We start from the raw sequence: 12,712 nt of genomic DNA, 5'->3' as shown, positions 1-12,712 counted from the left end.
ATGCTTAAACCAGAATGATTTGACATTTACATATGACTTCCCTCAACTTTAAATATCTCAATTACATTTTTTTTATGTCGAAATAGATGTGAAAATCAACATTCACCTCAAAAACCTTCCATAACCACACATTTTAAAGAATTTTTTTTTCCCCGTTTCAATTTTCTTTCCCACATATCACTTTCAAATCCTTTTTGCAGTTGCATCATCTTTTTATTTTACCCTCTCCATTTTCCATGACCCTTCTGGTCTCTAAACCAGTTACACCATCACAGTTTCTGCTCAGAGGTAACCAACTCCCTCATTGGTCATTTTGTGAACCCACTGTGTCAGTCTAACCAATGAGAGAGCCGGTTACATCTGAGGAGCAGCTGTGATTGGTTTAACTGGTTTTAATTTCATGATTTAAATGTTGCATTTGAAATAGTTTTTTTTCTTTTTTAGTGACTCTCTTGGTCCTTCATAGTTTATATACCTCAAAGGAAAAACTTTTTTGTCTTATAAACTAAAAAGGTTCACAAAGAGACCATTGCCATGCCTCTGGAGCAGCTCAGCCTTCTGATTCTTAGCAATGAGAGTTCAGATGAGGTGTACACCTAACTTCGGCCAATCATAAATCAACGGTCATCTGTCAATCAAATTTTTTCGGTCATAGCTTCTTGATTCATATGTCGCAGCTAATATACGCAACGGTTTAAATAAGAAATAAGAATCATTCACTGTGTGTTCACGGGGATGGACGTCTGTGTCTTTGGCAGATGTAGAGCTAACAGAACTGGCAGCGTTGCGAGGTAAGGGCTCAAACATGTAAACCAAACATGTACGGCTGTAAGCCTTCTACGCCAAACCAAGCTTCTGCCGCCCTGGCGTTCTCTTCCACAACAACTTTGTCCCTGCTTTAAATAAAAAATGTATGATGGAGGAGACTGATCCACAACCTCTGACACAAACCTCTCCTCCTCTTGCATGTTTCCGTTTTCCATAGCGTTCCTTGACAGTGTCATTTCTAAGTCACCAATTTAGTGCTACTTGGTCCCAATGCAATTTCACATTGGGAGCCTACTAGCACTAAGTTGCTAACTGGTTAGCAACGATGCTTCCGACAAACCGGCCACAATCAAACTGCTTGCGAACCTTCCGCTACAACACTCCCGCCTTCTTGATAATCGACCAATCACATTCACTTTATTCACTTATGTAAAGTCGTGCACCACTTGTGAGAATTTGGGAATGCAACGGTTGGAGCAGCCGCTTCCCTAAGACTTTAATTGTTAAATTAAATGGCTGTTTTTCTTTTTCAGTGACGCTCCTGGTCCTCCATTATTGACAGAAAACCAATAACATTTTCAGACTTTGCTACGGCAGGCATTTTAGTGAATATTTTAATAATCATATTTGGTGCAAAATATGCCTATTTTCTTGTCTGAGCTTCCATAACTGACAACTGATTTGTGAATTTCCCCATTGTGGGACAAAGAAGGGATTCACATTTTTTTTTTTTTTTTTTTTTTTTTTTTTTTTTTTTTTTTTTACATTTGTGCTGCTGATATTTTTTGCTTATTCTTGGAGGTGATATTGCTTTTTTCCCCCCTCTATTTACATTATAGAACTGACACAATGGTTAAAAATGTTAAGTCTAAAAAAAAACTTATTGAATCATACTAAAAAAGGAATAAAAACGGAGGGAACACTAATGTGCATGTGCCTCACTTTATTTCAAGGCATGGCCCCTCATTAGCTGGTTATTGCTTGTATTTGAAATGTTAAATCTTTTCTTTACTGTTAACTGGAGGGGGGAAAAAAGCAATATTTGCTTCAAATAGCGGCGCATATGGTCTGACTGATCCTTAAAAATAATCTGCATCGGCTTTGAAAACCCTGCATCGCTCAATCTTTAATCAGTCATGCTTCAATATCCGCAACTATATAGAATACATGTTATGGTTACGTGGATCTTAGTTCCCCCATCGAGGTTTTCCTTCCAACTACCAATTCACAGCGTGAAATGTCCAGCTGCAGACAGCTTTGAGCAAAATGGTGAAGCTCGTTCCTCTGCCATTAATGTTCTGTTTAGTAGCGTATTGAATAATATTAAGTCCACCTTAAACCAGTTAGTATCCATGGTAACCTACGGCTCTGACTCTGTTGGATTTTGTACACTGTGTGTGTGTGTGTGTACCTGTCTAGCCCTCAGAGTGAGGACCATTTTTCCAATTTCACCATCAAATTGAGGACCAGTTGTTGCAAAATAAGGACATTTTGTCGGTCCTCACATGCTATTTTGCTAATGATTAGGTTTAAGGGTAAGGTGACAATTGGTTAGGGTTAGGGTGAGGTATGCATTGGTAAGGGCATAAACCCAATTGGCATTGGGTTAGGGCATAAAAAGGGTTGAAAATGACTGAAAATCCGTGGGACTCAATGGGCACCAACACATGGTTCTGTGTGCAATATCCACATTTATATTCTAAAATGTTTCTTTCTATAAATATGGCCGCCATGACTCCTCCTTGTTCACACTGCCCTTGTTTGGCCTTGTTTTAAAAGTTTTGAAATAGAGCAAAATGTTAGGAGAAACAAATTTATCGTTTTCAACTTTCCATCCTGGCAGTTGTGAGGGCAGTCATCACCACTCAAAGTAGGATGTGTCCCAGTTTAGAGCCATGTGATGTTTCATAGAGAGGCCGGGGGGGCGGCAGGTCGGATTTGAGGAGAAAAAACTAAATAAGAACAGTACAGGGGTTTTTTGCCATCCTCTCAATAGTCATTCATTGGAAATGACTGAAAATCAGCTTGACTGAAATGTTGATGAGATCAAAGTGTGAGTTAAGCAGTGAAATAGCCGGTGTGACCGGTCACCTTCTTACCCGCTGTTTGTCTTCAGTGGTGCTGGAATCAAAATGGCCACCGCGGCGATGCCAAGACGTTGTGGTTCCGGCGGTATAGCTCCCTTGCAGCGTATACCGTAGCTCAAAGGGATGTTTGTGTGCTTTCAGGCTCTTCCTGTCTCACATGTCTGTTGAGCTACAAAGATCAGCGTTTGGTTTTCCATCCAGTTATGTGTGCATGTGCGTCTCTGTGCTGCAGCTGTCAGCAGTGATGTGATGTACGGGGCCTGCAGCCGGCCTGACTGCTACGTGACACTAAACAGATAAGGTTTTTTTTTTCAGCGCAGACATCCTCAAAGGTTCTGCTTGAGTTTGATCAGACAGAAGTCTTTTCCCACTTTGTCTTTGGTTGTAGATTTTCACCTCTGATCGTTCATTTCTGTCTGGAGTTTGAGCTCCATTCATAAGTTAGTATAGCGTAACCATGACTACTAAAACAACATCGCCCAGAGGAGGCACACAGAGAGAGCCTTTAGAGGTGATGGGCTCTACCATCTCCCTGGCAACGGAGGTGTAGCTTCACTGGTTGCCAAGGGCAACGAGTGAGAACCTTTTGCGGGAGGTGAAAGGCAGCAGGTGAAAGAAAGGTGTGGAGTTTGGTAATGAATGACGCTGAGGAGAAAAGATGCGGACTGATCAGATTTATTGTGGCCAAATTTACGTCTCCATTTTTTTTGTACAGTTTTGATCTGTCAATTAAGTATAATTAAAAAACTTCCAGAATATTCTCCTCCAGACTCCCAGCTGTGAGCGGCCATTACTTACTTCAATGTCGAGCAGAGGTATTGTCGCATGGTTTCCTCCAGAGCTGTCACTGTGTTTTATGGTATTTCTTGTGCTAATAAGCAACAATGAAGTGTTTATGACTTCTTTCCATTGTTTTGCAGACAACAGTGACTGCCTAACCCTGCTTTTAAAGCGCAACAAAATATGAATCCAGACCCATTTATAAATAGGCCTCTTCGGGACACAAGCTTCATCTAAAAAAGTATTTCTCTTAAAGTGCGCAAGTAACCTTTAGATTTTCTGTATTCAATGGTAATTTTAAATTGATTGCATTTGCATCAACAAAGCAAAGACTAAAAGTTGAAGCCCCAGCAATACCTAATCATTGATTGTTACTATAAACTAAATTCTTACACAAAGGAGAGATTTTTAACAAAAACCTGAAATAAATTCCCATAAGGTTTTATTAACTTCACTGAGTTGATGGTTGAAAGTAGCTTTAGCAGCGATGCTCATGTCCAGCCTTGGCTAGCGGCTATCCTGTAACAGTAGACGTGTTCCTTCTCCAACACATCTGAACCAAACTGCTGAATTTCCTTGTTTAGTTTTAATTCAACTCCACTGAGGATTTAATCATAATGTTCAGTTAGATAAAAGATGAGAGGCATCAGGAAAAGAGCTGTCCAGGGCTGGGCTTTAGCTCCTCCGAACTTTATCATCTCATGCTAGCAGTTAGCACGGTTAGCATTGCTTATTCTGCTAATTCCACTTCAGTACGTAGGACTTTAAAGGAAAAGTCCGGTCAGCAAGGAATAACTAATCGATCATTATCTATACCTAAAACTAATACGTTCGTGAGGATTTTATGAATTCAGTGTTAATCAGTAAAAAAATTAAAATGATAATTTTATTTGCGATAACTGAGTCTGGGAGCAGCCATTTTTGCCCAAATATAGTAACACCTCGCTCACCACTTACATCTTCCTGCAGTGACGTCACGGCGCGGTAAGCCATTTGCCATTCTACCCACTTTACAAGCAAAATCAATGGGAACTACTAAACATCTACAACCAACAGCAATTATTTAAGATTTCCAGAGGACTTCACCATTGAAACTCAACTGAGCTATAGTTAAACTGACAATGCCCACATGCATGGCAGTTGGATGTTGTAATACTTTGGGTAAAAGTGAAAAAAAATAGTTTTTTCACCTTTCCGATTCATGATCCTCCACGAACGGGTTTGTCATTGGAATGCTAACGTGAAAACAGAGGATTTGCTATCGAAATTCTGGCCTTTAATCCGTTACTCTCTGCTCTGCATAGTGCACTGGTCGCCGCCGTCATGCGTAATAGTGCGTTGTGATAAACACCAGAAACAACACTTGGACTTGCTCAACAGCCGATATCACATTCAAAACATTCAAATGAAATTACTCTTAATTAAAAACACTTATTTATTGAAAAGCATGTAATAATTTCATACTTAAAGTACTTTAGGAAGCTTTTATTCTGAAAGTGACTCTGAATGGACTTTTCCTTTACCTCTTCTTAAAGTCTGCCATTGTTTTTCAATTAGATCAGGAGCCCAGAAGTGTGAAACCGAGAATATCTCCTGTCGTAAAGTCAACCTTTTACCTGCTCAACTTTATCTTGGATCAGTTTTGCTTTTTTTAGTAATCCTATGGCATGCTGCTTCTTTTCGTACCGAATAAATCAGAACCTACATCTATTAGGGCTGCGCCAAAAACCGAATTTAAATAACATACTTAACTCTATTTTAAATCCATAAGAACCAGCCTCAGTGTGAGCCTGGTTCTGCTGGAGGTTTTTTTCTGTTAAAAGGGAGTTTTTCCTCTCCACTGTCGCTACAAACATGCTTAGTTAATGTAATCAACTGGTTTTCCTTATATAGAAAACTTTGAATCAATCTGAGTCTATGATCTGGTTAAATTGTGTCTCTCTAAGTGCCTTGAGATGACATGTGTGAATTGAAAATGGCAAAACATGTAAACAATATAATATATTCATACACATTAAAATATATCTATTAAGAATTTGATTTTGTTGTATATATTTTTCATGTTTATAAATGTTTATAGTTTGTATCTGTAGAGTTTAATTTGGGTGTTTTATTTTTTCTTTTCAGCAAATGGTATTTTTTAGTCTGTGTACCAAGTCTATTTCTTTAACCATGTTGGTTGATTAATGGATTCATCTGATTATTTGTTTTTGCCCTAAAATCCGTCTCTCTATCGTTCCCTGAAAAGTGACGGCTTCCTTTTAATGATCTTTTCTCACCTTTTTAACTCTAAACATGTTTCCCGACATTTAAAAACGGAGGACTGTGGTTTCAGGCTTTCTCTACTGGTAAAATGTTTACCGGTGTTTCTTGTTTAATGGAGCAGAACATATTTTTGGAGGACGGGAGGATTTTTTTTTTTTTTTCAAAATGGCCTTCATATAAAATTTGAATGCTTGCCATTTAGAATAATCGCATACTGCATGTTTTCCTTTAGGCGAACTCGGTAGCTTCTGTCGGGACGGTTCACTGATCAGAAGAGAATATGGATCACCAGTCAGGTTCTGGAGGGCTGAGAATCCCGTTTCTCTGTTTATCTCTAGTTTACTCAGATCGTTCTTTGTAAACTCCTCCTCACTGTTGAGCATTTTGCCTTTATTTTTGTTTAATAAATGCATTAAAAAGGTACTCTGGTGCACCAAGCTTTCTAATCTCCTTCAGAACTAGTAAATGGGGTTTAGTTGATTTGTTTTAGCTGTTTGCTTTAGCAGAGGTGATTTAATATACTGCTATATAAAAGGGCTTATTTTAGAACTCAATAATTCATTCTTTTTATTCAGTTTAATTGTAATCTACCTGATTGATCGGTTTTTACATCTTAAATGCTTCCAGCAAACAAGCTAATTAATAAACTAGCTATTACATTATCTGTAGATGAATGGTTTATAGAAATGGATAACAGCCTTTCTTCTTTGTTTAATGTGCTCGTTGTAGTAATAGATAAATTGCATGTAGACATGCATGACCTAAATTGCATAAATCAGCACCACAGCACTGCCAAGACCTCCATTTTGAATGCTCTGCATTCAGAGGAATATTGATGTTTTTGTTAAGTTAAAAGGATAATTTAGGACAATCTGCAGGAAAAAGTGAAAATAGGGACATTTTAAATGGTTGGTTTCTATTAATTCTCCAAAGTGAACAATAATCTAATGACCTAAACGGGTCAAACCTCTGCCATGAGGTTTGTGTTCTTTCAGAGGTTTACCTCAGAGGACACCTGAGCTACCTGTCCAGCTGTCAGACATTGTAAAACTAATTACTGGTTTGGGCTCCTCCTAACTCTGTCCTCAACGGCTTTTGTTTGATTTTCCAGGTGGTTGCCTTAGCGATGGATGGGGAGACGGAGCCAAACCCTGTCATGGCAGAGGAGAAGGCGGAGCTCCTCGATGCCACTCCTTCATCCCGACAACCGACCCCACCTCCAGCCGAGGCGGCTGGGGAGGAGGTATCCATGGAAACAGGAGAGGAAGCCACAAAGGAGGGTGGCACAGAGGACGACGATGATGATGTAGTTCTTGTAGAGGAGGAGGCTGAAAGGCCTGCCTCCTCTCAAGATGAATCCAACGCAGCGAGTGCAGAGCAATCAGCTGTTGAGGCTGCAGATGCTGCAGAGGAGGACGCAGCAGCAGCAGCAGCAGCAGCGACGCCTTCCAAGAGCCCCGAGTCTCCTCCGTCTTCCAATGCATCCATGGCGGCGGTATCCCAGAAGCCCCCAACCACAGCACCAGAGCCCATCGTCATCGATGACGAGGAGGACTGTGAACAGAAAGAGAGCTCTTCCCTCTCGCCTTTGCCCCCCGGAGACTCGTCTGCATCCCACTCACCTGGCGGACTCAGCAGCAAAGATCCAGATTCAGAAATCAGGATCTCAAGCGTTACCACTTTAGGTCCCAGCAGCCAGAAAACCTCTGCATCAAACACACCAACACATCCAGACGATTCCCAGGCAGACATAAACCTAATGATCACCTCTGTGACGTCCCTCCAAGGTGAAGCAGCAGCTGTCATAGAGGTGAGGTCATCAAGGCTAAATATGTTTAATTTCTTCTGGAGTTTTTGGTTCTTGATTACTTTTTCTTCAGATAATTGTTCTGCAGAAAACTGTAACCTCTGTTTTGTTTCTCTTTAGGGAGTTGAGAACGATACGGAGGAGAACGGTCTGCAGATCAGCAGTGCCTTCAGTCTGAATCCTGAAACCCCGTCTGCTCGATCAACCACCTCCTTTAACCCGGGCCGAGGCTCAGGCTCCGCCAGCCAGCTGATCCAGAATGGAGAGGCGGGGACACACAAGGGAGCAGGTAACAAATGAAGTTAACCGTTTCCTGTCAGGTTTAAACGCTGGAAGCGGGACAAATGTGAGCCTGCCGTCTTATTGGTCACAAGATGGCAGAAGTCATGAAGAATTAAAGCCTCCTGCTGCCATTCTTGGTGTCACTGAACTTAACATATGAGAAGATGGAAGATGTAGCAGGCTAGCTAAGCTAAATGTGCTTTCATCTTTTCACATTTTCTCACTTCACAATCAAAAACTTTGATTTCCTTTAGGGGAGATTTTATTTTCCAAACTAACAGGAAGTATTTTATAACTAAATGCAAATAGCAGCTATTTTTTCACCAGGCCAGATTAGTGGATCAAAAATGATAGACACTGGATCTTTGCAGCTTTTACAGAGTTACCTTGGCTCACAGAGCAGGGTTTAAGAAATGGTTGCCAAATTCACTGTTGGAGTATTTCCATGGGAATGGAGCTGAATAATCCTGGGATTTATGATATTAAAGGTCCTATATCATGTTATTCTTTTTTTTTAAGCCGTCCAAAGTCACCTACAAGGACAAATGGTGAAATGATGCCTTTAGAACTACGGTGAAGGGGAGAGTGAGGACGGTTTCAACACTGGTTTGTTTTGATTCCCAGCTACACATTTATTTAGTATATTAAACCCAGATCTACGGAAGAGGATTAGGGCCACTGAAAAAAAAAAAAAAAAAGTTAACTGATTTTTAAATTTTATTTTATTTAGTATGGGAAAAAAGTCAGAATTCTGACTTTAATCTCAGAATTCTGACTTTATTGTCAGAATTCAGTCAGAGTTCTGAGATTAAAGTCAGAATTCTGACTTTTTTTCCCCATACTAAGCTGAAATAAAATGTAAAAATCAGTTTACTTTTTTTTTTCTGGCCCTAATCGTCTTCCGTACAGATCTGTCTGCTAATTGCCTACGTTATTAGAATATCATTACATGGGACAGATTTTTATCAATATTCATTGGGAAAAAGAAAAGAAAACTGCAACTATCTAAATAAAATCATAAAATAGTTTCATTTCACAAATCAACTTTCATTTTTCGCTTTAAGGAATGTATTATTGTGAGTTTTTTTAATTTATATAGCTTAATAACTGAACTGTAACATTTGGCTCTGATAAGTGCACATAAACAGACGTCCCAAAGCAAAACGATTAAATTTAGAAACTTTCTAATACTGTTACTAAACCTCTCAGTTTAGCAGGACAAACACAACTTATTAAGCCACTTTGAGCAAAGTCCACTTTTTGCATGAATTTAATAAAGAACTTTATTTTGCTTGATGCAGGATCTTAAACAGTTGGTTCTCAGGAGTTTGACATTTCAAATAATATTTCAGAAGATATTTTCTTCTTACAAATTTCCAATTTCTTTAAATGATCATATCTGGAACCCTGAATTTAATCTTTGAGCTCAAACTGTTGAAGCTGCACATTTGAGTCATAAAGTGAAATGTTGGATACGGTACAGCTTGGTTAAATTTTTGTGATTTTTTTTTTTTTTTTTTTTTTTTTTTTTTTTTTTTTTTTCTGGAAATTTGCCGTTTTTATCAATGAGAAACGTCATTAACAGCCCTTGGTTTTTATGTCCATCTTGTCTTAACTGTTTAGTTTGGGAGTTTGCACACCATGGATTTGCTGCAGCATCATAGAATTTAGCAGATGATGATCATATCGATGTTTCCAGAGTGATTATCTTTTATTGCGCTATATCAGGCGTAACCAATTAAAACTCAGCGGTGTCCGTATGAAGAAAATCATCAACCAGTAAAGTTCCGGACCCATTTCTAATTATAATCTGTTACATTAAACAAAATTTAACACTGTTTATGTGTTTATGCATCCATGTTGACTTTTTAAATAAAAAAAATATTATATATATAATATAAAAAATAGAAAATGTTTCCATTTTAAAATCGAAAGTGTTTTTTGAAGTATAGAACAACAATCATTCAGTTCAGTGTATATAGAATTTCCTGATTCACATATTCTATAAAACATCTGAACTGACCATTTAATTTTATGGCTTAATGAGAGCAGTTGACTTTAGGCTGCCCTGCAAGGCTTTAAACCCGGGTTTGAATGGAAACAGAGCCATTCTAGAGCACATATCAAGGTGTTCATTTTGAGCCTGGATCCATATTTATTTTTGAATACGTTCATGGTGGAGAATCCTGCTTCACAGCAGCAGGTTGAGCCAAACATACTCAGAATGTGCAGGGTCATCTTTGAGCACGCCATTTCACTTTTCTGTCACCAGTTCACCACAGTTCTTCCAGCAGTCCACACTTTCTCCTTCTTTCCGATCGCCCGGCTTGCCACAAGTTTTCCTGCTGTGTCTAAATGTAGCAGCAGCAGCAGCAACCCAGACTGACAGCAGCTCATTGGCTAATTTGTATCATGTGCAGCCTGGTGCCGGACACTCTGAAGTGCTTTACCATATTAACAGGAGAAGCGCTAAAAGTGAAATTAGACACCCTCGTTGGACAAAATGCAGTAATTTATAAATTTTTAAAATCTGGTTGGGTCTGGATTAGCCAGCAGATGGGTTCGGATCCGGATTGCAGTCCGCTAATCCGTGACCTCTGCTCTATAGTAAAGCTTTCACTGGGGCAGAAAAACCTCCCTGCTGAGATTTTTGTTTGTGTCAAAATCTGATTGTTGTTACACTTTATAATTGTTTGTGATTTGTTAGAATTTTTAAAACATTTTAATATTTGCTGTTTAAACCAGCCTTTTTAAAATAATTTGTCTATTAATTACTGTTGGTCATCTTGGTTTTACTGACTCAGATCTTTGCTGCTTGCCTGCAGCTTTTAGAGGCCATATTTAGGTCCTTTGCTTTTCTTCCGGCCTTTGCTGCCATTTAGAAATCAAAGCAAAGGAGCGATCCTAAACATGTAATCATGTAGGGAGAGAGCAAGTGAAAGCCACAGATGCAAAACTAAGATTTTCTTTCTTTCTCTTTGTTGAAGACTCCTGGATCTCTCAGTCGGCGTCGGTTCCCCGCAGCCAAAAGCAAACCGGGGTGGACTCGCCATCGCCTGCCACCTCGCTACCTAAGCCTGCAGGCCAGTCTTCCACCTCTACTTCCTCCTCAGGCTCCCAGACACAACCAAGGACGGTCAAGGTAAGCCCCCACAGGCTGGCAGCCCTCCATCCGATTGGTTTGCTGTTAAAAAAAATCTATGGAAAATTTGCAGTGAAATAATGTTATTGGATCTATTTTTGTCCCCCTCAAGGCTTAGGAAAAAATGTATTCAAAATCTGTTTAAACTTGTATGACTAACGGATCCACAGCATTTGTACTAACAATTTAAACCAACAATTCAATTCAGTTTATTTATATAGCGCCAATTCACAACACGTCTTCTCAAGGCACTTTACAGAAACAATGATACAGTCAGACTGGTTCAAAGTTTTCTATCTAAAGAAAACCAGTTGATTAAACCGACTCATTAACTCGAATCCCTCACACCAAGCATGCTTGTAGTGTTAGTGGAGAGGAAGAAACCTGCAGCAGAACCTGGCTCAGTGTGGTCAGCCATCTGCCGAGGCCGACTCGGGTTCAAGGAGACAGAAGCTGCAGAGATAAAAAAGAAGTAGAGATACACACAGGAAACACACAGTCAGGTAGACAAACTGCAAGCCAGCTCCCATGTCAGGATAAAGAGAGCACATCCAGCCAGTAACAGTCAGAGAAACAGGACTACACTGGAAAAAAGGCAGAGCTCCAACATGTATTTTTTTAAAAAGTGTTGATTGTAGCAGCACAGCATTTAACCACAAGTTTTTATCAGAAAGGAAAGTTTTATGCCTTGACTTAAAAGTAGACAGGGTGTCTGCCTCACGGACTAAACTGGTAGTTTGCTCAATAGGAGACGAACCTGATAACTAAAAGATCTGGAAGAAAAGCCAGAGATCACCTGCTGCTGTTGACGGTGTCACTGAAAATGTAAATGCAACTATTTAGATATTTGTCAGGTTTTGTATTTAAAGTAATCAACAAAAAAAGTACCAGCTTTGTACGAATGTGAGTCTGAAAAATAAGTTTGGTATGTCGGCCTGGAAAGATGGTGGGAATGATGATAATTGAAAAAATCTGTTGTCTTTCATTCCTGTTTGTGAACCTGACAGGTGACCTGCGCTAACTGTAAAAAGCCTCTAAAGAAAGGCCAGACAGCCTACCAGCGAAAAGGCTCCTCCCACCTGTTCTGCTCCACCACCTGTCTCTCTGCCTTTTCACACAAACCTACACCCAAGAAAACCTGTACTATGTGTAAAAAGTGAGTCTTTTTCCTTTTATGCCTTAAAGTGTTTTCATTTTACTGTTCTAAGTTCATATCAGATTTCTAGTTCAGTTCATTTTTTTTCACTAATTGGTTTACGTTTTCTGTAGAAATCTTTTCATCATATGATTGGTTTGTTTTTTTGTCTTTGTTTGTTCCAGAGACATCACGCATATCAAGGGCACAATTGTTGCCCAGGTCGACTCCAGCGAGTCTTTTCAGGAGTTCTGTACAACCGGCTGCTTGGGCGCGTACGAGAACAAGCACAACCCGCCTAAAACTGGGATCAAAAACAAATGCACCGTATGCGGAAAACTCACAGAGGTCAGTCTGTCCAACGCCCTTATCTATCCATCCATCCATCCATCCATCCATCCATCCATCCATCCATCCATCCATCCATCCATCCATCCATCCATCCA

The 12,712-nt window shown here is 39.6% G+C and overlaps 1 protein-coding gene across 1 annotated transcript in view; it reads left to right on the top strand.

Annotated features, from left to right (window-relative positions):
• Positions 1-12,712, top strand: part of zmym2 (zinc finger, MYM-type 2) — a 52,595-nt gene that overhangs the window by 12,178 nt on the left and 27,705 nt on the right. Inside the window, exons 2-6 of the mRNA XM_015378906.1 lie at positions 7,012-7,710; positions 7,828-7,996; positions 10,977-11,131; positions 12,139-12,287; positions 12,452-12,614. Of these exons, the coding sequence (XP_015234392.1) occupies positions 7,012-7,710; positions 7,828-7,996; positions 10,977-11,131; positions 12,139-12,287; positions 12,452-12,614 (1,335 nt within the window). The remainder of the gene's footprint in view (positions 1-7,011; positions 7,711-7,827; positions 7,997-10,976; positions 11,132-12,138; positions 12,288-12,451; positions 12,615-12,712) is intronic.

Source organism: Cyprinodon variegatus, unplaced genomic scaffold (genome assembly GCF_000732505.1).
Source record: "Cyprinodon variegatus isolate N-32 unplaced genomic scaffold, C_variegatus-1.0 Scaffold181, whole genome shotgun sequence".
Classification (NCBI taxonomy): domain Eukaryota; kingdom Metazoa; phylum Chordata; class Actinopteri; order Cyprinodontiformes; family Cyprinodontidae; genus Cyprinodon; species Cyprinodon variegatus.
Note: the sequence above shows the minus strand (reverse complement) of the source record. Positions and strands in the feature narration are given on the sequence as shown.